Below are 22,004 nucleotides of genomic sequence, written 5' to 3' on the forward strand. Positions count from 1 at the left end.
GTATTCCACTAAGGATTAATTGGGACAGCAGGGGCTGTTAAAGGAAACGATGTAAAACTTGATCTCTGTACGCTTCCTCTGGCTCCCCAGAGCATCATCAGAGTAAATAAGAGGTTTGCCTGCGGAGATGGATGCTGAGAGCTGTGATTTCCCTGCTAGAACTCTTGGGGAATACTGCGTGCCATTGCCTCCCCGGGTGCCATAAGCACTGGGATTACATCCCAGTCGTTCTCGGGGTCTGGGTGTACTGGATGGGGGGAGGCTGTGAGAGGAGGGGAAGGGACCAAAACCTTGCAGGAAGAAAAGGCGGCTGCAGCACCTGAAGAGGCTCAGATCGGGAAAGGGTGTGGAGGCGCGGCGCTGATTTCTTGTGGAAGCTGTGTGAGAGGGATGGGTTACCGCACCTCCTCCCTTCGGCGGAGGCTCGGCATCCTCTGACGGGAGGAAGGACCTCAGGATGCTGCCGCGTCCTGTGAGCTGGAGAAAGAGGCAGGGAAGCCCCGCTTTGCCCCTTTTCTGAGGCACGGCGGGGCGGGGGATGCACAGGGCCGTTGGGAGCATGAGTCGGGGGGCGGGCAGGGCGGCTGCGGTAGGTGCCGAGGCGGGGAGAAGGAGCTCGGCTTGCCGGAGCAGTGAGAAAGTTGCCCCTCCGAAGGGGAGGGGAGGGGGCGGCACCGCCCCCGGGGGCTCGCGGTGACGCAGCTCCGGCGGCCCCCCGCCCGCTCCTCCGCCCCCGGTCCCCTTTTAAACCGCGCCGGAGCCGCCGAGCCCAGCCCAGCCGAGCCCAGCCCGGGCAGACCCAGCCCAGCCGAGCCCAGCCCAGCCGAGCCCAGCCCGGGCAGACCCAGCCCAGCCGAGCATGGGGCCGCGGGCGCTGCTCGCCCTCCTGGCGGCCGCCGCCCTGGCAGGTGAGCGGGGCGAGGGCACATCCCGCCGGGAAGGGCGGGGAGCGGGGCAGGGATGCACGGGCTCGCTCCGGGAGGGGACGCAGGGTGCGGAGCCGAGCCCGGGCTCGGTGGGGATGGCGCTGGGCGAGAGCTCCGCGCTGCTCCGCCTTTATTTTTATCCCAGCGCAGCGTCCTCGCACAAAGACTTGGCGGTGCCGCTTCCTTACAGCGGTGCTGCTGGGGTTTTGCCAGCCGGCGCTGGATGCTGGGAGGTGATGGCAAAGTAGCGGCTCTGCGGGTTTAACCAACAGGGTTTTTTTATTTATTTTTGGCACGCGGCATTAAATACTAAAACCGCACGGTGAAATGAACCTTAAGCGCAATAGAATGAGGTGGTGGCTTGGCTCTACAGTGTTTTATGCATACTTACATCATTGGTTGAAAGAGTCGGTGTCATTCTGGGTTGAGTATTTTGGCTTTAGGTCTGTTAGAAGTCTCCACGCTTCTGGGACTTGTACAGAGACTGTGAGGAAGTTGACTGCCTTCAAGTGCCGTTATTGAAATCAAAGAGGGAGGGTGGGATTCGGAGGGGAAGAGACCCCAACACAGAGGAGCTCACCACACTTATACCATAGAGGCTATGGGGGTTTATTACCAAATATTTTTTCCTATTTATGCCATCAAGCAGATCAGGTATTCTTTACATCCTTCGTGGCTGTCGCACTTTCAAATGTGGAACTGGTTGAACATTAAATTCAAGAACTTTCTAGTACTCCTGCAAATCAATATGCCTGAATTTCAGTGATCCTGCCTAGGAAGACACTGTGACATTTTGATGAGGAATGACACTGCACTGAGTCATCTGCACTGATGAAACAAAGCCATGTGGGGATTTCATCAGGGACCCACCTGAAGATCTATTCTAATCTTGGAGATGCAAGCAAAATCCTTGTGAATTTGTCCTGCATTTATCATTTCTCATGATATTCATCACCACTCAGCACTTAGGCAAAATCAAATAATCTGATCGTAACTGCTTGGGCAGACTTGACTCAGGAGGGCTCACAGAGCCAGGGCTTGGCTTTGCTTAGTGGGGCTGTGGTTCGTTCCCTGCTGTGTGTTCAGGTGCAGGGTTTCCATGCCGGTGCTCTGGCTCTGCTCTGGATCCCGCCGTGCTCCGTCTGCTGTGTTCTGCAAGCCCTCGGGTGGTGCCCTGCTGCCTGAGCCTGCTGTCCCTTCATGGTGATGGCCTCACCCCTCCTGGACAGGGGGGCAGCCGTGTTGGCCAGCACCTCCAGGTGGCAGGTGGCCCCAGGGGAGCTCTTGCCAGCTGGCGTGGGCTGGCACTGCCAACGCCCGGCTGAAGTGGGGCACTGCTGGCTCCCCACCGCCTTCCTGGCTCAGCCCTGGCAGGGCAGCTGCCTCAGGGTGAGATTTCAGGCTCTGGCATGGGCTGGAGGCTCATTCTGTTTCTCCAGACAGGTTAATAGGACATTTGTCCAATAGCATTTGGTTCTCCTGCTGTTGTTACGATGCTCTCTCTCTGTTCATGCTGGCTTTCAGTGTTAAACAAGCTCTTGGGAGCTTTTGAATGACAGCAAGGACAGTGGGTACAACCTGACTTTTTCTTTCTGTGCCACTGACAGCATTCACGGGGTGGCCTGAAGTAGGAAAAGATGCCTAGGAGTTTGCTCTGTGCTTTATCCCATCACCTGGGTATCACTCACAGGAGATGTGCTGTGGCTGCATCACTAAAAGGACAAAATCAGATGTTTGCCCTGGAGCCTGTCAGCTTTTCTCAGGGACTGGAGGAGCAGAGGAGCCTCCCCAAAAAGAGCCTGTGAAGGGGCTCTGCTTTCATTGAGCCTGGGAGCAGCTCCTGCTGTAAAGGCAGCATCCCCAACACCTGTGGGAGCCAGAGGATGTCTTTTTAAGAATAGCACCTCTGGTGGGAGGGGCTTTGTCCCCTGCCCTGTGTATGTGCTGCTGCTCCTCCTGCCCGCAGCAGCCTGGTAATGGTTTGCACACTGGCTTAGGAAAGGAGCCCGGAGCCACCTCAGTCAGCCAGAGATGAGAGGGCTGGCTCCCAGCACCATCTCCCCTCACACACCACCTGGCACTCTGGGGGAATGCAGTGCTATTTTAGGGGAATCCCTTCTGTGCTCTCCTTGTGTGGGTTCCCTTCTGAAGGCACTCGTGTGCGCAGGGAAGGAAGGGATGGGGGCTGGAGAAGCAGCACACCCCTGCGTGTGTGTTTGGGGGAGAGCACAGAAATAGCAGGAGTTATTAGTGTGTGATGCTCAGCTATTCCACTCTGAGTCAGTGCTCCAGGGGATGTCTACTTCCTCTGCCAGCACAGAGAATAAAAAGGTTATGCTGCTTTAAATAGTGTAAGGCTACGTGCTCCTGTCTTCCTTGGGGCAGTGCTCATTCCCCTGATGCTGAGAGGTCAAACTGAGCTCTTTTATCTCCATGATGTGCTGTGTGTTCATCTATTTCAGGAGGTCTCTCACTGACCCAGCCAGAGGGGTCATGGTTGTATTTAGGACTCTCCTGACCCGTGCCAGGACTTCAGAGCTGCGGCCCAAGCTGTGTGTATGTGTGTGCTGTGATTCTGCACCGTGTGGGAACCTGCACAGCCAGGATTCAACAGGCCCTGCTTCCTCACACTGCTGTGGGGCTGCCAGAGGTGCTTAACCTCCCTCCTGGAAAGCTCCAGGTGGATGGCAATTGACACAGTTTATTAGTGACACAGCAGCCAAGCTCATGAACCAGCTGGAGGCATTGCAGCAGTGATGGCAAAGTCAGGCAGCACGGAGGGTTTCTTGGCAGGAGCTGCCCAGGTACAGCAGAACTGGTGTAAGGAGGTGTGAGTTTACCCCACACGTCCTCAGGGCAGAGAGAGAGGGATGGGTTGTACTGCTTCCTTCCAGAGTAGTTTTCCACTGAGATTTGAGGGGGTTTTGCTTATTTCTTGGAATGATAATGGACCACTCAGTGAATGGAAATTTTTCTGTCCCTTCTGGCTCTCTCCATCCTTGCAGGGGTCACCTCCAAGTGAGACAACGTTTCTCCAGCAGGATTGGGACATTAGCTGCTTTGAAGTCTTAAAGAATAGTCTGCTGTTGGCAGGGGGTGCACCTAGAGCTTCTTCAAGAAGCCAAAAGATCCTTGGGCTGCAAACAGGCCTTGCTTGTTGGGGTTGGTTTATTTTTTTTACCATCAAACAGGTACAATGACATAAGGACCTGGTTTGAAGTAAAGTTCCATTTTGGAATTTGAATGTGGCTTTCTTTGGTGTTGCATTTTTTGTGTGTGGGATTATTCTTGGTGTATATTATTTTGGTGCTACAAGTGTTACCATGGCTCTTCTCTCATGCTATGCCTCAATTTTACGTGGCTTTTCCATCCAAATAAGGAAAGATTTAATGTGGAATGTGCCTGGTTTAGTTGTCTGCCAATCCAAAACCCAAGCTGTCTCATCAGACCAATTTGACTGAGGACTCCTGTCAGCGATGCTTGTGTTAATGGATCTCTAATAATTGGTTTTTCTTCCAGGTGCCAGCACAGTTCCAGTGGAAAAAGACCATACTGAAGAAATGGTGAGTAGCTGCTTGTCAATCCAACCTCAGAAAATATCAGTGATGTGTTCTCCATTTCTTTAAACTCTCAGGGCAATGCTTCATTTTTTTTCCCTAAGGGTAAATTTTTTAAAAGCTCATGGCTGGTGTGGAACTCAGAGTGCCTTTAGCTGCCAGGAGATGCCTGCCTGCACTTCAGTGTGTTTGGTGGAGATGGGAGCTGGCTCTTGTGGCAGCGTGGTCCTTGTGAAGCCCTGCACTGTACAGCTGCTTCAAAAGTGATCTGAAATATCCCACTGTACATGTTATTGTACTGACAGCTTTGGGGAAAGTGGAATACCTACAGTTACCAACCGTGTAACAGACTTTCTGATGTGGTCCTTCCTCTCCTGCTTTGGGAAGAGATCTTAGCCTCTGTGATTAAATAAATGCCATCAGCTGCTCCCAGACCTGACACCAGACCCCCTGCACTGGTTGTTGCTGTGATCATTTTGATCAGCAAACACCTGGTAATAACCAAAAATAGTTAAAAGACAAATGGCTCTATCAATGTTTCACTGTCTCCTCCCAGTCATCCCCACAGATCATCAGCCTGAGGCTCTTGTGCCCCAGCAAACAGGAGCACTTGTTCTCACCATCAACTTCAGCACCTGAAAACCATTTTACACAGAGGAGATACTTTGGCAGTGCTTAGAATTAGAGCACATTGTGTGACTTTCCTAAATGAATCCATTTTCTCTGCTTCCAGACAATCCAGTTGAGTGTTCACTGCTAAAAGCCAGGCAGGACTCAGAGCACACCCATGTGAAAAGCTGTGGAGTGTGTCCCTTACAGAGGACATGGAGGTGTTTGAGTGTATTGGCAGTCCAAACTGCCTTTGCAGCATCCCCATCTGGACAGGTCCTACAGGATAATCCTCATCCTTTGAATATGTGTTGTGTCTGTTTGTTTTATAGGGTGTGTTACCACATGGTGTTTGACTCTCTTTTGTACTGAGAAGGGTATTTAATATTTAAAAAGGTACAAAAGAAGCCCCTTAGCTCTGCAAACAAAAGGGGAGATCAAAAGGCCTGTCTGTTCTGCTGGTACAGGAGTGAGGGGCAAGCCCAAATGCACAGGATTACTGAAAACTCATTAACAGTAGCCTGAACTCCAATCTCCAAGAGGCTTTTCTACCAGCTGGGTCAGAAGTCAAGTTTCCATTTTTGCCATGAGGGTTTTCTCTCCTGTTTGGTCTCTTCCAGGTAACCCGGTGCATTGTGGAGGTCCTGTCCAACGCTCTGTCTAAGCCAAACGCACCCCCCATCAATCCTGAATGCAAAGAAATCCTGAAGAGTGAGTACAGCCTTATCTGAACTTGGGAAAGGAATTTGGTGCCTGGTGTTGGAGCTGGTGAGCTGTTACTTCAGCCTGTGTGAAACTGGTGCCTCCAAATGTCAGTGCCAGAATTCTGGTTCCCTTCTGTTCAGTCTGTCTTGCTCAGAAAACAAACAGCCTGGCCTAGGAATTGTCAGGGATTCCTGCTTGACACTTTTTGCTCCCTCCTTGAACCACCTGGAGACTCAGAGGACTTGACAAACTCTTCAGGTAGCCTGAGAAGATGAAACATAACTATTGCAAAGCATCAGATTTCTTGGATATTTTTTCCAGTAAATTTTTTTTAAAAAATTAAAATTCGTTTTAAAAAGTCCCCAGTGTTTTTGGGTAGCTTGGAATAGATGGTTGTCTTTTAATTGTGAATGAGCATCTGTGATGGGCCTGGTCTGACATTCTAAGAACTGAGCACAACTCCAGATCCCACTGATTTTTAATGGGAATGAGAGCTAGCTTGACTCAGTACTAAAAATGTGATCACGAGAAAAAAGCCAAAGAAGGAAATTTATTCTGGAAATTCCAGGAGAACTTGTAAAACTCCTAATTAAGTGGAGTTAATTAGTTAGTTAATCCTTTTCCAGGCAAGCATACAAAATAGTGGCAAACTAATGATTTTGAAAGCAGATTTTTGAAATAAATTCTGTCCAAATTTCCTTGGTACTTTGGGAAGCCAGTGACCTCTTTGAAATAACATTTCAGTGGAGGGTTGGATTACTCCATGATGCTGCTTTTGTTATTGTAGGTGATAAAAATGACAGAGAGAGAAGTGAAAAGGAACAGCCTGAAATGAGGCATCCCAAGGACCCAGCAGAGACTGAAAAACATTCTGCTGGGAGTGTGGAGAAAGAACAGAGGCAGGCAGAAGAGGAATCTAAAAAGTACTTGGAAGGAGGTGATGAGGAGAAACTTGCTCGTGAGGAAGGTAAAAGTGAGGAGGAGGAGGAGGCTGGACACCACACACCTGCTCAGGATGAGACACTTCACACAGAAGAAAAAAAGCAGTACCAGGAAATCGGGAGAGAGGAGGAGAGGAATTACCACAGTGAAGAGGAAAGCAAAGAGGGCAGGTGTTGTGAGGATGTCGAGGCTGCTGTTCTCACCAAGAAGTCCCACTCTGAGGGCGTGAGCATGGATGAGTTCCGTGGTGGGAATGATCAGAGCCCCAGGGGCCACTGGCACCTGGAGGAGGGAATGAAGAGTCCTTCCAAGCAAATTCAGGAAAGTGAGGAGGGAGAGGAAGACAGGAGTAAGAAATACCACCATGAGCCTCAGGAACGTGGCTTCTCCCACCAGCAGGAGCGTGAAGAATCCGAGGAGAGTGAAGAAAGAGAGGAAAGAAGGGAACCCTTCAAGGCCAAAGGTTATGGTGGGAAGCACAGAGCAGGGGGCTCCTATGAAGAGAAGAGGGGCCATGGTGGTGAGAGGGGGGAGCCAGCAGGGGAGGCCAGTCTCTGGGAGCAGTGGAAGCACCGTCAGAAGCATCAGGAGGGGTCTGAGGAGAAGGGGTCCGAGGAGCTGCAGGAGGAGAGGCCTGCAGAGCAGGGCAGTGAGGAGCACAGGGACAGCTGGCAGCAGAGCCAGGAGAGCAGGGAAGAGCAAAGCAAGAGGCACCACCAGAGCCAGGAGAGCAGTGAGGAGAGGAGGCAGCACGATGGATCCCAGCATTCTGAGGGGAGGCTGTACCCTGCTGATGAAAACCAGGAGCAGCTGGCCAGGTACCTCAGCGAGGAGAAGCAGCGCAGTGTGGCAGGGAGAGCCCGCCCACGGAGCAGGGAACACCAAAGGTCCCAGCAGGCTGGAGAGCACAGGGGGCAGGCCAGCAGACACCACAGCACTGAGGACAGCCTGGAGGAGGAGCAGGAGCTGGTGGAAAAGAAGCATCGCAGCAGTGACCAGGTGGAAGATGAGGAGGAGGAAAGGTTTGCAGAGAGAGGTGAGTACAGAGGCCATCTCCCCGCAGAGAAAGAGAAGAGAACTGCAGCAGCCTACAGGCCTTTCTACCCGCTGCTGTGGTGGAAAAGCCAGCACTTGGACAAAAGGGACAGTGCAGGGGAGCAGCTCCCGGAGGGCAGGGAGGAAGGCAGGCCCGCCCTGAGTGAGAAGAGCCTTTTCCCTGAATACAATGACTACGAGTGGTGGTCAGAAAAGCAAATCCAGAGTGCTCTGAAGCACCGGCGCACCGACAAGAGGAATCCTGGCAAAACGAACAGGTACGATGTGGAAAGGCAGTACAAGAAGATGGATCAACTTGCACAGCTTCTCAACTACAGGAAGAAATCAGCTGAACTGCCAGGGCTGTACAGCTCTGGAGAAGAGCTGAAGAAACGTCATGTGGCTGGCAATGACAGAAGGAGCCTCAGCCGGAGGCCCCTGACGGATGAGGAGGTAAGTGCACAGCTTCTCTGAAAAGCTGGGGGAAACACTGCCAAATCCATTCCCAAAGCAGCTGGGAAACTGTGCATAGAGAAACACAAACAAGATTAAGTCATAGTTTGAGAGATCTTCAGTGACTTAAAAATCTGCTTTCTTTGAAGAGTGGAACTTTGAGTTTGCTGAACTACCCCAGGGCCCAATTTGTGGGATAAAGACACAGCTCCTGTCTGCTGCAAGGCAGAAAAGATTTTATTCCTCTTTGGGCCCTGCCTCTCCCTCGAGGCTCTGCAGACTAACAGAACAAAGGAGTTTGCAGCAGGAGCAGAGAAAACGGACAAGCACCACTTGGGGCTGTGGGTTGTTTAAAATACCGAGCTGAAAAGTGAGATAGGTGTTTAGAAGGAAATCAGCTGCCCATGGATTTCCCAGCCAGAACTGCAGAGCAGAACCTGCATTGCACCTCCCATGTGTAGTTCACACATAGTGAATTTTTTTTTTTTTTTTTTGGACTTCCTGTTCTGCTCCAGTATCAAACTGAGCCTACAGCCATCAGGCAGATCCTCCTGGTGGGTGTCACTGTGTGCGCAGTGCACAGAGCTGTGCTGGGAGCAGGGAGGCTGGACACTGATTCATAGAGGTGCCAGTTGCTGTTAACAAGTCATCAGGTAAAACCTGGCTGCAGAAAGCTGCTCTGTACCTGCGGAGCTGTGCCCTGGCTGCAGACAGCACCTGCAGCTGTGACATGGCAGGAGGCCACCTCATGGGGTAAGGGTGCTTGAAATCTGCAAGGATGAGGCTGGCATTGGGGCCAGCTCCCACAATTACAATGTTGATGCTTTCTCCCGCCTGTATTCAGTCCAAAGCAGGGAATCGCACCAGTCTCCCAAGTCTTTGCTGCACTGCTGTTCACACCTGCTCTGCCCAGGGACTGGGAAGTGGCAGGACAGATTCTGCCTTTAAAATTGCCTTTCCTCTCCTTTCCCTGGAACAAAACATTTGCCAGCGTTAACTTTGATGTGTTTTCACAGGAAAAGCAGCTGGAAAACTTGGCCACCATGGATCTGGAGCTGCAGAACATAGCAGAGAAGATCAACAGCCTCAGGAGAGGCTGAAGCTGTCCTGTGTTCTGTGGTAAAGTCACTGCCACTGGATTGTTGTTTGCTCTAAGCCCAGGAAATTCTACTCACTGTCCACTCTCGTGTAGTGATTTACACAGCTGAAAGTGTCTTTAATTTGCTGTTATGCTCCTGAGACCTGAATGGCATGAATTTTAGTAACATAGCCTTTCATGTGGGCAGGTATTTTTAATATGCTTTTGGAGATAATTGTGTTAGTGTTCTTCAGGAATATATTTGTCTGAGTTTGCAATAATAAAAACCATTGATCTTGGACCAAACCTCCTCCTTGTTCATGTGGCTGATGGGGTGAGCATCTTGTTTGCCAGTTTGCATGAGCATGAGAGGGAAGAAGGAATTTGAAATCTCAGTAGTGATTTATTTCTTGTTTCCTTCCTCATTTTCACTGCATTTTCCAAGGATTATGGCACATTTGCAAATTGGGATTCAGTGCTGAGACAGTGTCAGAGTCATTGCTGGTGAAATTGAGCCAGTTTGGCCTTGATCCAAATTCACTCCTCATATGTTCCAACACTGTTTACTTCTCAAACTGATCTAATGCAAATATGTTTTTCCCATGTTATTGATTTTTATTGTCACAGTATCTAGGATAAGCAGCTGTCTAAAACGAAGAGATTGTGAAATCTACACACTCTCATTTTATGGGCTGTTCACATAAGGTGGAGAAGAAGAGAGAAGAGAAACTTCCCAAAAAGTAGAAAAACAACAGTGGGAAGTTTGCAAAAAGCAGAGGTAGATAAAACCTGAAGATGCAGAGTACCTGTTCTCCCAAGAGGAACCTTAAACTGCTTCTTTCCATGAAATACAAACCCTGTTCTCAGCTAAGGCTACCCTAAAAGACCATAACTCTTCTCAAAATACTGAGTTTTACAGCTTTATCAAGCCCAAAGCTCCAGGTTCTGTTCAGTCAGTCCAGACACTGATGAGGGAGTTCCAGAATGGAGGCCAAGCTCTCCTGGCCCTACTGGGGTGTTATGGGGTGCAGCCAACAGAGTATTGTCCTCCTCAAGCCTATGCTGGACCTTTTTATTTCCAAAAAGAGGGAAAAGTAAGATAAAAGATAAACCTCTTTAGGGAAAACACCCTGTAGTTTAATTGAAATGGCAAATGCAAAGTTGAAAAAAATTAATAAAAAAAGCCTGACATCTGAAAGATCTAACAGTAGAATAAATAAATATACATACAGCAGTTTTCAAAATAGTAACATCTTAAAAACATACAGCAACTCTCAGAAAATGTCTCAGAAAATGACAGACAATATTAATAGTGACATTGTTTAAATATTTTGTATTTAAATTTAAAAACATGCACTTTCTCCTCTGTATTTATTTTAGGAAAATGTGGAGTCATGCTGTAAGCATGGTGTCATCTCTAGTATTAGATTTCTCTTTTTATTGTTCTTCTGGGAAAAAAAATGTATGATTTTTGCTGTTCATTCTGCTTTCTTAAATCACTGAACAGAGCAGAGTTCTGTGTCCCAAGTGGGAGCAGATCAGTATGTGGAATCCTGAGGAGACTCCTCTGCTGCCTTTCTGGGAGAATGGGAAGCTAAGTTGGATGAGCTGATTCCAACTCAACCCTTTAAAAAACTACCTCATATTCAGATTTGTCAAGGAACAAACAGCCTGCACTGAGGCTTTGTCTGCCCTTGATTTCCTTTTTGAAGTTCCTGTGAGTTCAGAGGGATCACTGGTTTGCTCCCAAGGGTTTTCCTTGACGTTCAGCTGGTGTGAACTGCTGAGGAGGAGCAGGACAGCCCTCCCTCCCCTGCAGTTCTGCTGCTTTCTCTGACAGATGCACGACAGGCACAGCCCTGTGCTGCCAACAGCACAGAAAGGACTGGTTATTTCACTAAACTCCTGAGAGCTAAACCATGAGTCAGTGCCCAGATGTTAACAGGGAAGGTCTTGAAGCTTGCATCTTTTAGATGATGGCTCCTCCATCTTGAGTGCTTCTGAGTTACTGGAATCACATTTGTCCTTCTCCAAGACAACAGTGATGCCAGACAGGAGGTACCCTCCACCTCCACTCATGGTCAGCTTGGGATGGCTGCGGTCTGGTAAAACCTTTAAACAAACAAACAACACCAAAACACACCCAAAACACGCCCCACAACCAGCACATGTAAAAATCCACTCCATGTGTACACATTATGCTGAGTCATTTCAGCTTACAGGATAGGATGTAAATTTTTTTCCCAGCCACAGCAACAAACAGCCATTTGGGAAGTGTATTTATCTTTAAAATAAATACACAGAGGAGAATCCAGTTGTAGAAATCCATAATAATACAAGCTGCTGCCTCACTGGCTACTTCCTCATGGGATTGCCAGCAGAAAAATCATATATAATAAATATCTATATTATAAATCCAAGGTTTGAGGCCCATGAAAGTGCTATGATGTGCTCAGAAGTGAGAGTGGTAGTCTGCAAGAAACCACAGCTGCTGCACAAAGCAGCCTGAAGGGATTCTGTGATTTCCAGTTCTGTCCCTGTCACCTTTCTGCAGCCACATCACACCTTTGTGTAAGGACTGTCCCTCCAGCTGTGCCCCTCCTTGCCCTGTCACTGCAGCTGTCAGAGGTTTTACCTGTGTCCAGGACACTGCAGTGCTGCTCTCACTGCACCTAACACAGGACCCCTGCTCAGGCCCACCTTGTGTGGACATCAGGAATTACTAACCCTGTCACTCTCCTAGAAACATTTCAGCACATGTTTAATACAGTGCAAGAAAGTAAAGCCTTTGCATTGGAAATGGTGACAGTGAAGCACTAGAGCTGTTCAGAACACCCACTGCTCTAGGGTAGAGCAAATGCCTGAGCTCAGACATTGCTCCAGCCAGACCAACCTCCCCCGTTCTCAGGGAACGTTCTGCTCCTCAGCATTCCCGTGGTTTGCCATCCTTACCTGGTAGTTCCGCAGCCAGGTTTCGGACAGTTTCAGGTTGATGACTCCACCTCTTTCTCTCAGCTTGGTGTAACATTCTAACAACGGCTTAGGAAAACCAAAGGGGAGGTTACACAGCAGAATGGCACCAGGCTGGAACTGTAACAGCTGAAGTAACATCCCCATTTACCTCTTTATATTGGCAGTAGACAACAAAAGGCCTCGAAGGAGCAACAAATTCCAGTAAAGAAAGTAACAAGGGTGTGGGATGAAACTTGCTGGCTACAATTAAGCTGAAGAAAAGTTTCATGCACATTAGTTTTCTGCTTCTGAAACCTGCTCACCTAGTGGCATTTCCTCCTACTTAGCACAGCAATCAATTACAGCTCAGAAGTGTCTCATCAGCACGTTTTCATTGCTCTGACAACTCCCCAGATGTAACAACAAGTCATTACTTCCTGCTGGTGTAATTAAGAGGCTGAAGCATTGCTCCCCAAAGTGCAGAATATTAAATGCATTGCAGGAACAATCACTTCAGCTGTGTCAGGCTCCACAATAATTCTTACAATCGAAGAAATTTCATTTTGCTTGCTCTGCCCCAAGACCATTTTCCAAATACAATTTAAGTTTTGTGACGGCCAAATGTTGCTTAGAATGTAAGCTTAGTCATGACTCTTTAGACTGAGTAGTCTTCATTTAATAGTTTTATATAAAAAGAATATTTAAAGAGAGAACAAATCCTTAAAAGGCATGACTAAAAACCTTTTAAAAAGAAACAATGTCCTTGATATCCTAAAGGCTTCATATTCTATTCCCCATCCTCATTTTAACATCACACAATAACTTGGATCTACAGATGCTTGAGATTCTCTACCACTATCTCCAGTTTTAATCCATAAAAGTCACTGCTGAACTACACTGCAAGAAATGTTTGATAATTAGTTAATTAGCTATTAAGTTGTGCTTGTGCAGAAAGAAGGGGCTAATTAAACTCTTTCACAGTGTACTGACACTACTGAGATGCCCCATCAATTAACATTTGTTCTCCAGAGGAATGTGCAGCACTGGAGCAGAGTTAAACTTGCCTGGCAAAAGAGCAGGCAAGTTTAAAAGCTGATGTTCAATTTTTTATAAATTGAAAAGATGAGGTGAGAATTCTTTTTCAATTGTTCCCACTTTGGTTGTTTGCAGACCATTTAGGGTGTCTAATGCAAACCTCAAAGGAACTGTGCTCCATCATGAACCAAGCAGGCCATGAAGGAAGCACTCATCCTGTGCCTTGGAATGCTGCACGGGCACTGCCAGGGGCTCTGCCAGACTCCAGGAAGGGAAGTGAGGGCTGAGAGACTGGGCAAAATCAACTGCTGCTTTTTCAGGTGGCAGCACAGATTGCTGCCAGCAGGGAGCCTGGCCAGGCACAAAATGGATGCAGTGGGTGAGGGGGGAACAGGAAGGGGCAGAGGGAGGGAGATGGTCTAATTCCAAACATTTGGCAGGTCTGTGAACTAATTTCTGCTTCCACAGTGTCAGGAAAATGGAACAGTCCATCTCTAAAGTCTTCTTGAAAGGAGTACCAAATACCCAATGAACATCTTCCTTTTTCCCCTCAGTGGCCTGACATCAGACCTCAACTCTCATCAGAGGAACTGAACCAACAGATCCAGGACAAACAATGTTCTACCACACAACAGCACAGGTGGAAATTTAGCTGGAATGGTATCTTCTACATTCAGTAATAAATACTGTTAAATTCAGATACCTGAAGTTGGTGCCCACCTTCACCTCATGAACAGCTTTTCTTTACTCTGCCACTACGTCCCATCTTTCTCTCTGGGGTGTTGCATGGGAGCACTAAATTGGGAATGGGAGCACCATTCCCAAACTATGACAGCTCTAAGCAGACTCACCCATCAGCATTCTTCTCTCTCAGCAAAGCAGCAGCTTCTTTCAGCTTTTTCCTTCTCTCCCACTGTTTTATTTGCTTTTCCCGAACCTTTGAACAACAAAACAAACAGTTGGCACTTTAACTGGTAATTATTTATCAAATCATTATTGCCTGGATTGCATTTTCAGTTTTTGAATCCTAATGCAAGACAAAAGACAACTTCCAGAGTTCCACTTAAACACCTGACTGAGCTGCATTTCAGCAGGGCTGATTCAGACAGCAGAATTTTATGTCCATAGACATTGTGAAACCTAAACAGCCACAATAAATATTCTTACATTTTCTTTATTTTCTTTTTCTTTGTTCTCTTTAAACTCTACATCTTCAGCATTAATGTCCATCGTGTCTTGCTCTTCTGTGGGATTGATCTCCATAGGTGCTTCAGGAGCAGGTTCCTCCTCTGTTTCCTGCAGGGAAGTCTGTTTCTCCTCACTCAGTCCATTGCTCTCCTCTTCCACCAGTGCATTCTCCTCAGGGTCTGCAGGCAGAGTCTCTGTACTGAACGTCCCAGACAGGAGACTCTGCACTTTGCTGAGAGGAAATTCATGAAGATTATCAAAAAAAGGCTTGGGAAATCCAAAACAACTGGTGGCAGCTCTCACAGGTCCCCCTCCTGGGTACATCTGAATGATGGATCCATAGCCTGTAGGAGGGAGGAATCAAAACACATTGGAAAGCCAGAATGCTTAAAAATTTAAAATTCTTTCTAAAATGCTTAAATGAAGGTTCCATTTAAGAAAAAGGAAGCAAATTGCCTGCTCTTAATCAAGCCATCAAATTTAACAAGCTCTGGAAGTATGCCTCACTGTAGAAAACCTTTAATGAAAGGACAACAGTAATTGAAACATAAAAGGACAAGGTAACTCATAGAATATTTGTGTATTAAACATGTATTTAGGATTAGATTAGAAGCTAATATTAGCTTCTTTCTTCTAATATATGAGCTGTTAGCTCATATAAGCAGTGACAGATTGCTAGAAAAAGCTAATTTAATCAATAATTAAAAGGCAAAATTGTACAGTTTCCGGTACTTATTTATAGAGTTGCTTGGATAAAACCCAAAAGTTAATTTAAAGAGCTTTATCAGGCAAAGAATTTCTTCAATATCCAGGCCCTAAAGGAGGTGCTTTGAGATGTTAAAATAACTTCTCAATAGTTAACTGAAGTTGTATCTCATTTACTTCGAGAAGCAGCCCCATGGCCAAAAACCAATGTGTAGTGGCCCTGCCTGTGTGCTTCCCAGACACCAGACAGCACATCTGTGTGCACATCACATCACCTCCTGCCTTTCCAGGCTTCTGGAATGTAACTGTCACCTCCACCCGGTGTCTTGAGTGATGAAACTGGAACTGAGTTTGACAGACAATCAGGAGTCAAACTCCTAGAATATGCTGAAGGAAATGTCACATACTTTCAAAACATACACTAAATGTGGTGCAGTGAACAAGAGGAACTGCAACATTTCCAGTGCTGCCACAATTCCAGAGGCACCATTCCTGTTTTCTGCCACTCACTCTCCTGGACTTCCAGGTGTCTGGGAAGAATTTCCATACAAGCTCCTTACAGCTTTTTCTGAATTCAATGTCATAATGCTGAGAGGAACTAAAACAGATCTACATACAGGGCTATAAATTTAATACAAATTAATTCTATAAATTATATAAAATCTAATTCTTAATTTTTCACTTTTTTTTTTAAGTACTTAAAAATAAATCCAACTGAGCAAAAACTTTCTTCAGTGGAAAAACAAGCTTTTCCTTGAATTCTGGTGGTGGTGAGACCAGATTTCAAAAGCTGAGGAAGCACTTTGGAGTGCTGCTTTCAGCAGTGTCCCACAGGTGTGCATTCCCACCCCCCTGGTGTAGCTCACCCCCCATTCTCTCCATCACAGCCCCCAGCACCAGGCCTGCACACGTTTCCATGACAATCATCTTGTTGCCAGCGTGGATGTTTCCCAAAGTCAGCATCTGAGCCAGGGTGTCATATCTCAGGTGGCTGGAAGACAAGAGGCACTTAAACAGCAGTTTGCTTACAGGTACTGCCTACTAGCCCAGGAGCCTGCCAAAAAAAGTTGGTTTACAGGTAGATTTTAAAAAAGCATCAGTGACCTTCAGAGTCACCACACAGAAACTTATAATTACACAGCTGACAAAGAAGTAGAACTGGAGCCAAGAAGCAATCAGCCAGGAAAAGCAAAAGCAGGATATGCAGTAGGGTGCACATAGCAAAGTGGACACCTTGGGCTGTGCCAGTCAGAGAAAGTATTTTTTCAACCTTTTGTTTGTTTTTTCTCTGGCATGTCAGCTTTGTAAAGAGCAAGTGGTATGGATTAATTTCCTGATCCAGTCATGAATCTCTTGTGGTTTTCACCTGTTTTGCAGGAGCCAGCACCACCTGTAACCCAGGACCAAAACCCAGCACATGCACTGAAGAGACTCAGTGAAAGCTACAGAAATTACAACTCATCTTCAATAGTAAAAAACAGCCAAGTGCAGAGATGTTGGAAGGAGAAAAAAAGAGGTTTGAGAAGCTTTAAATAACATGTATTTGAAGATTTTAAATCCCAGCATCTTAGATGTACTGTTCCTTCATTTAAAAATGTATCAGTCCACCATTAATGTATCTCTTGGGTGAGGTGAGTGAAAATCAAACCAGGCCAGATCCCTGCAGTTATGGCCCCATCTGCCTCCAGCCCCAGTGTTACCCACTGGTTTTTAAAACCTGGAGACTTCTGATTGAGGATTTTGAATCCCTGGCAGGTTAAAGACAACAGTTCTTGCCTGTGGCAAGTGGCTGGTTATCGTGTCAGTGAGCCAGAACACAGAGGTGTTTGGCCACCAGCCAAAGCAGGGAAGAGGTACCTTTGGAAATCAAAGAACTTCTGTCTGTGTGGGCAAATAGCAAGGTGGTGTTGACAGGGAAATGGTGAATTCTGGAGCTGCATGCAAAAGAGTTCTTGTGTGCTGCCATATTAATTCATTTTCAGCATCACATTATCTTTCATACATCACAATCTTCACGTTCAAGGGCAAGAGAAAAAAGTGAGCACTGCACATTGGTATAGTGCAGGTATTTAAAAAGTATTACAGTATCTTTCTGTTTTCATTTGAAAAAAGAAACAAAATGAAAACTTACTTAATTTTTCCAGGTTCTCTTGCATAATACATGGTTGAAAGGATGCGAGTGGATGGTTTCACAATTGTAATAACTGCTTCATATCTGTAAAAAAACATAGTAATGGTCTTATTTTAATCTCAACTATTTAGGGATTTACCAAGTATTTTTCACATTTTAAAGTTCACTTACTTTTTTTTCTTCTTCTTTATGTATTTATCTTGAGCAAATTCTGTTTTGTCTCTGAATGTTGTACTGTTCTCTATTAACTGTTGAACTATTTCCTTGGAAGAGACAATTCATTTTTGTTACAGCTAGCATTTATTTCTCATTCATTTCATAGACAGTACTCTTTTAAACAAGCACTGGAAATATTTTCTTCCAGCAGAGGCATGTATACCATGAACTTCTCCAGACACTAATGGCAAAGTCAATCTCTGTTAACCAACAGGACCAGTGAGGCATTACACTGACTACATGTAGGAATTTAATCACATCATTTTGCATAAAAATCAGAGAAATAAAAATGCTTATTGCAGAATATTCAGTAATATTTCCTTTAATCCAACTCCCTTGTTGGGTCTCTCTGATTCCAGCATCTCTGAGGGTACCTTTTTCCCCTGTTCCATGTAGTTCCTCCCCTCTGCTCTGGTTAATCACCAGACATCTCCCTCACTCCAATAATTTTTTCAGTCTCACAAATTTTGCCACACTACTGTACCAACTCCTTGCACAAGGTCCAACTCCTTAGCATTTACTGCTTCCTGCAATACTCCTCCTGATTTTTTTCCTTCTCTAGCTCCCAGGTCTCTCCAGAGTTCCAGTTTTGGTTTCCTGGTCTCCCTGTTCTAGTCTCCACCCTTTGCCAGCCCAGCTCTCTTTCATGCTTTCAGATTCCAGCAGGAGGGATCACTTGGACCTCCAGCAGAACCAAACTGATCCAACAGGACTCTCCCTGCTCGGGGTTTGTCTCCGTGCCAGCAACACAAGAACAAAAATGCTGCTGCTTTGGCTTCTGTGATTCAGGTAGTTTAACTGCTAAAATTATGGGTTCTATTAAACATGGAGGGGACAAATGAAGAAAGGAGTACTTTCAATTTGGACACCGCAAATCCCCTTGTGCTTTAAAAACGTGCTCAGATAAGAGATTGGTGCAAGTATTCCTCAGTTCCTATTGTGCATTTCAGGCCATTATTCCTTCAATCACTTAACATATGTTATTAATCATTAGAAACAGAATCTCTTTCTTTTTTGCTTTATTCTAGGAAAAAATATAAATCTAGTGCCTGGGTTGTTTATGTTGTTTTGTAGGGGTATTTTTTATATCCCAGTAAAATTTACAGTGAGGAAACAGGGAAGTGTCCTGCATCACCAAGAAACACCATTCACAAACAGGAATTCAGATTTTAACAGACATTTAGAGAGAAGTAATACCTATTGCTGCTAATGTAGCTTAAAATGAATATTCAGTTACAGTCCAGAAAGCAGAGTTAATAAAAGCACAGGAGATGCATGGCACAGGCTTGCTGAGGACACACAGGAAAGTCAGAGGGATCTTCTGCCACGGATATGAAAACAAAAGCCATCCAAGCTGTCAGCCTAATTAGCACATTCTTCTCCAAGAGATCACACAACCAGCAGCACAACCATGGAAACAGAAGGACCATTCCAAACCCCTTAGACCCAGCAGGCAAAAGCAAAAAACTGCTCCAAAGAGCAAGATGCAAACAGGAGATGGACTTGAGGTAAGCATGAACAATTTCCTGGGTTTATTAGAAAGGGTAAGCCACGGACCAGAGAGGATTGTGCCTGACAGCATCTGCAGAGCAGAACTGGCTGCAATGCTTTAGTAACAATTTAAGGCAGTTTAAAGATCCCGTACTTTATGAAAAGTGCAGGCTTAAATGCTAACTCCTTTTCTAACAGAACAGAACTGATCTCTTGGGAATACTCTCAGTTTTCCAGGTACAGGTAAAGCACCTGCATCGACCCTATCTGGCAGGCACTGCCTACAGGTACAGTGGTGGTACATTTGTTACACAGGGATATTTGATAAAACTTCATTGCTTGGCCATAACCTTTTCCTACACCCTTGACAGTCTAATTATTGCACAATTTTAATATCTCTGTAATACAAAAATAACATTTGGACCCTTATACATAAGCAAAACTAAATAGTAATTATGTGAGCTGTACTTTTTTATCTGTTATGACTTCTGATGCCACAAAAATTTATTCTTTACTCTCCTCTGACAACCTTATATAAAGTTTTCTCTGAAAACAGCTTTAGCATTTTTGGAAAACCAACAAAAAAAAAAAAAAAGACTTGCCCAGATGAACAAAGAAAAAGCACTGAAATCTATGCACAGATAAAAAGAATAACCTTTTTCAGAAACTAAAATATAATCATCACGGTAGCACAGAAATGACACCAAAACCTTATTTTTACCTGTCCTTTAATACCCTTGTCCTTCAAAGCCTTTATGTCATCATGAGTCAGTTTTTGAGACTTCCCATCGTCAACTATGTTACGATTATCTGTCCCTGCTTCCTTTGTTTCTAAAGGAAAAGGATACAGATTTGTAAAATCTAGCTCCAAATCAGTGGGAGAAACACATGATTTTAGTGTCACAGAAAGCAGATTTCTCGTGGTTAAACACACATTTTTCGTGGCCTTGCAAAGTACAGCCTGAGCAAGGAAATGTCACACGTGAGGTAAAACTTAATGTGAATAAAATCACCCCGCCTAAGGTTCAAATTGTTCTCCCACATTAAAAAGATTATTTGTTACAGGACTAGTGAAACCACTGACCAAGACAAAACCATGCACTTCTATGACAGAAAGAATGTAAGCAGCATGTAGTTAACAACTGATTAATAGAAAGCTTTCCCAATTTCTTTGGTATGATCAAAGAAACAAATTATTTTGAAACAGCTTTTCCAACTGTCAATCTCTGGGATACCTGTGGTAGTCTCCTCCACCTCTTGCTTTGGCTGGAGGTTTCCACCACTGGTCACTTCAAATGTGGTTCCATAAATATGTCCGATGGCGTTATCCAAGTAGAACCACTGCTTCTCAAAAATTATTTTTCTGAAATAGAAAAGTGAGCAATACTTATGGCATTATCTTTGTTGCATCTGAAACCCACTATATCTGAGCCTAAGCTATAGCTTTATATATGACATTTCTATCTATATCCCCGAAGAAAAGCAGGACAAGCACAAAGAGTGAAATTAACCACAAAACCCACATTAAACTGAAACTAGTTAGGAAAATAACAAAGAACTTAAATACACCACACAGGAAGAACGTTTTTTTCAGTTCAAAAGAATTTTCAAATGACAGATAAAATAAAGCTATGGTACTTGACAACATAATTTTTTAGAAAGTCAGAAATATATTAAATCCAAGCTGGGGCATGCAGAGTAGTAGCAAAAAGACGAGCATGGTCCTGTGTTTTGCAAAGCTCCTCAGAAATAAGAATTGGCAAAAGACTATGAAGAAAACAGACAGGAATCCTGGAAATATTTCACTTAAAAATTTTAAATTTACCATCCCTTTCATTTTGATTGCACCAAGGCAGGTGTGCATTTTATCTTCCTTCACTAAAAACAGGATCCACAAAGCCTTTAACTTTCAGGCTAACCAACAAAGGCTACCTCGCTATCCCTGGAAATACCAATCTTGGCAAATGAAACACGTATTGGGATCTGTGCCACACTCACATTCAAATCAAAACTTGCCAACATGAGCCCTAATTATGCAAATTATACTCAGCACTAATTCTGAACACCACCATTTTCAAACCAGCCCCGCTCAAGCACAGTACCTTTAAACCTCCATCCTACTGAATCACACACCTGGCTGCACTGCCCAACACTGGCTGCCACACGCTGCTCTACAGAATCGTCTCCTGGAGCCGGGCTGTGCCCAGCGGTTTCGGCATTCCCGGTGCTACAGACAAACCATCACATATAACACCTGCCGGGCTGCAGGGAGAAAGAAATGGGAGCCCTTTCCTGGCAGCCCCTCAAAGTGACAGCTAGGCAGAGCGCAGCGCCAGCATCCTCCTGCCCACCTGCGCAATTCACAGTCCTGATTAGCAAACTGCGGGCACACCGAGCATGCCCAGGGCAATTAACAATCCCGATTAGCGCTTCACACAAACTGCGGGCACACCGAGCATGCCCAGGGCAATTAACAATCCCGATTAGCGCTTCACATAAAGCGCGGCCACGCCGCCAGGCTCCTCCGCAGCGGCACGGGTCTGACACCGGCACCGCCAAACCTCCCCAATCTCTCCCGAAGTCTGACCAGCAGCGCGCCCAGGACATCTTCCGAGCTAAAGGGTTTTTTTTTTTGCCACAGGGACAGAGGCAGCATTAACAGCTTTCCCGCCGCCTGTCACGGCAGCCTCGCGGGGCCGCTATTCCCGCCTGGAGCGGCGGCACCGGGACCCATTGCCTCCGGCGGGGCCCGCCGCAGCCGCGCCGAGGGCGGCGGGGGCGGAAGGCGCAGACCCGGCCGAGGCGCCGAGCGGCAGCGGGAGCCTCACCTGCGGCGCAGCACGGACACGGCCTTGAACACCTCGTCCCGCTTCAGCACGGCGCAGTCGCCCTCACGGATGCGCGCGCCCGCGCCGCCCTCCATGGCCGCCGCTCGCGCCGCGCCCCGCGCACGCGCCGGGGCCGCGCGGGCGGGCCGCGCC

At 46.3% G+C, this 22,004-nt stretch overlaps 2 protein-coding genes across 4 annotated transcripts; one reads left to right on the forward strand and one right to left on the reverse strand.

Moving 5' to 3' along the window:
* The first annotated feature begins 757 nt into the window (after nt 1–757).
* On the forward strand, nt 758–9,611 carry CHGB (chromogranin B). The gene is made up of 5 exons (XM_021538625.3): nt 758–908; nt 4,446–4,489; nt 5,713–5,803; nt 6,585–8,227; nt 9,244–9,611. The coding sequence occupies exons 1-5, from the start codon at nt 860–862 to the stop codon at nt 9,325–9,327; spliced, it is 1,911 nt and encodes a 636-aa protein (XP_021394300.2). The 5' UTR covers nt 758–859; the 3' UTR covers nt 9,328–9,611.
* Nucleotides 9,612–9,897: 286 nt separating this feature from the next.
* Nucleotides 9,898–21,980, reverse strand: TRMT6 (tRNA methyltransferase 6 non-catalytic subunit). Of its 3 annotated transcripts, XM_021538626.3 has the most exons (11): nt 21,852–21,980; nt 20,259–20,386; nt 19,745–19,854; nt 17,488–17,579; nt 17,317–17,400; nt 16,052–16,176; nt 14,460–14,824; nt 14,144–14,229; nt 12,427–12,529; nt 12,258–12,344; nt 9,898–11,417 (listed from the first exon to the last, which is right to left on the reverse strand). In XM_021538626.3, the coding sequence occupies exons 1-11, from the start codon at nt 21,944–21,946 to the stop codon at nt 11,244–11,246; spliced, it is 1,449 nt and encodes a 482-aa protein (XP_021394301.2). In that variant the 5' UTR covers nt 21,947–21,980; the 3' UTR covers nt 9,898–11,243. The 3 variants fall into 3 exon arrangements, with proteins under 3 accessions (XP_021394301.2, XP_077637955.1, XP_077637954.1); XM_077781829.1 differs by lacking the exons at nt 19,745–19,854; nt 21,852–21,980 and adding an exon at nt 21,157–21,712; XM_077781828.1 differs by lacking the exons at nt 19,745–19,854; nt 21,852–21,980 and adding an exon at nt 21,126–21,712.
* Between the last annotated feature and the right edge of the window lie 24 nt (nt 21,981–22,004).

The sequence above is a fragment of the Lonchura striata genome, chromosome 3 (genome assembly GCF_046129695.1).
Source record: "Lonchura striata isolate bLonStr1 chromosome 3, bLonStr1.mat, whole genome shotgun sequence".
NCBI lineage: Eukaryota > Metazoa > Chordata > Aves > Passeriformes > Estrildidae > Lonchura > Lonchura striata.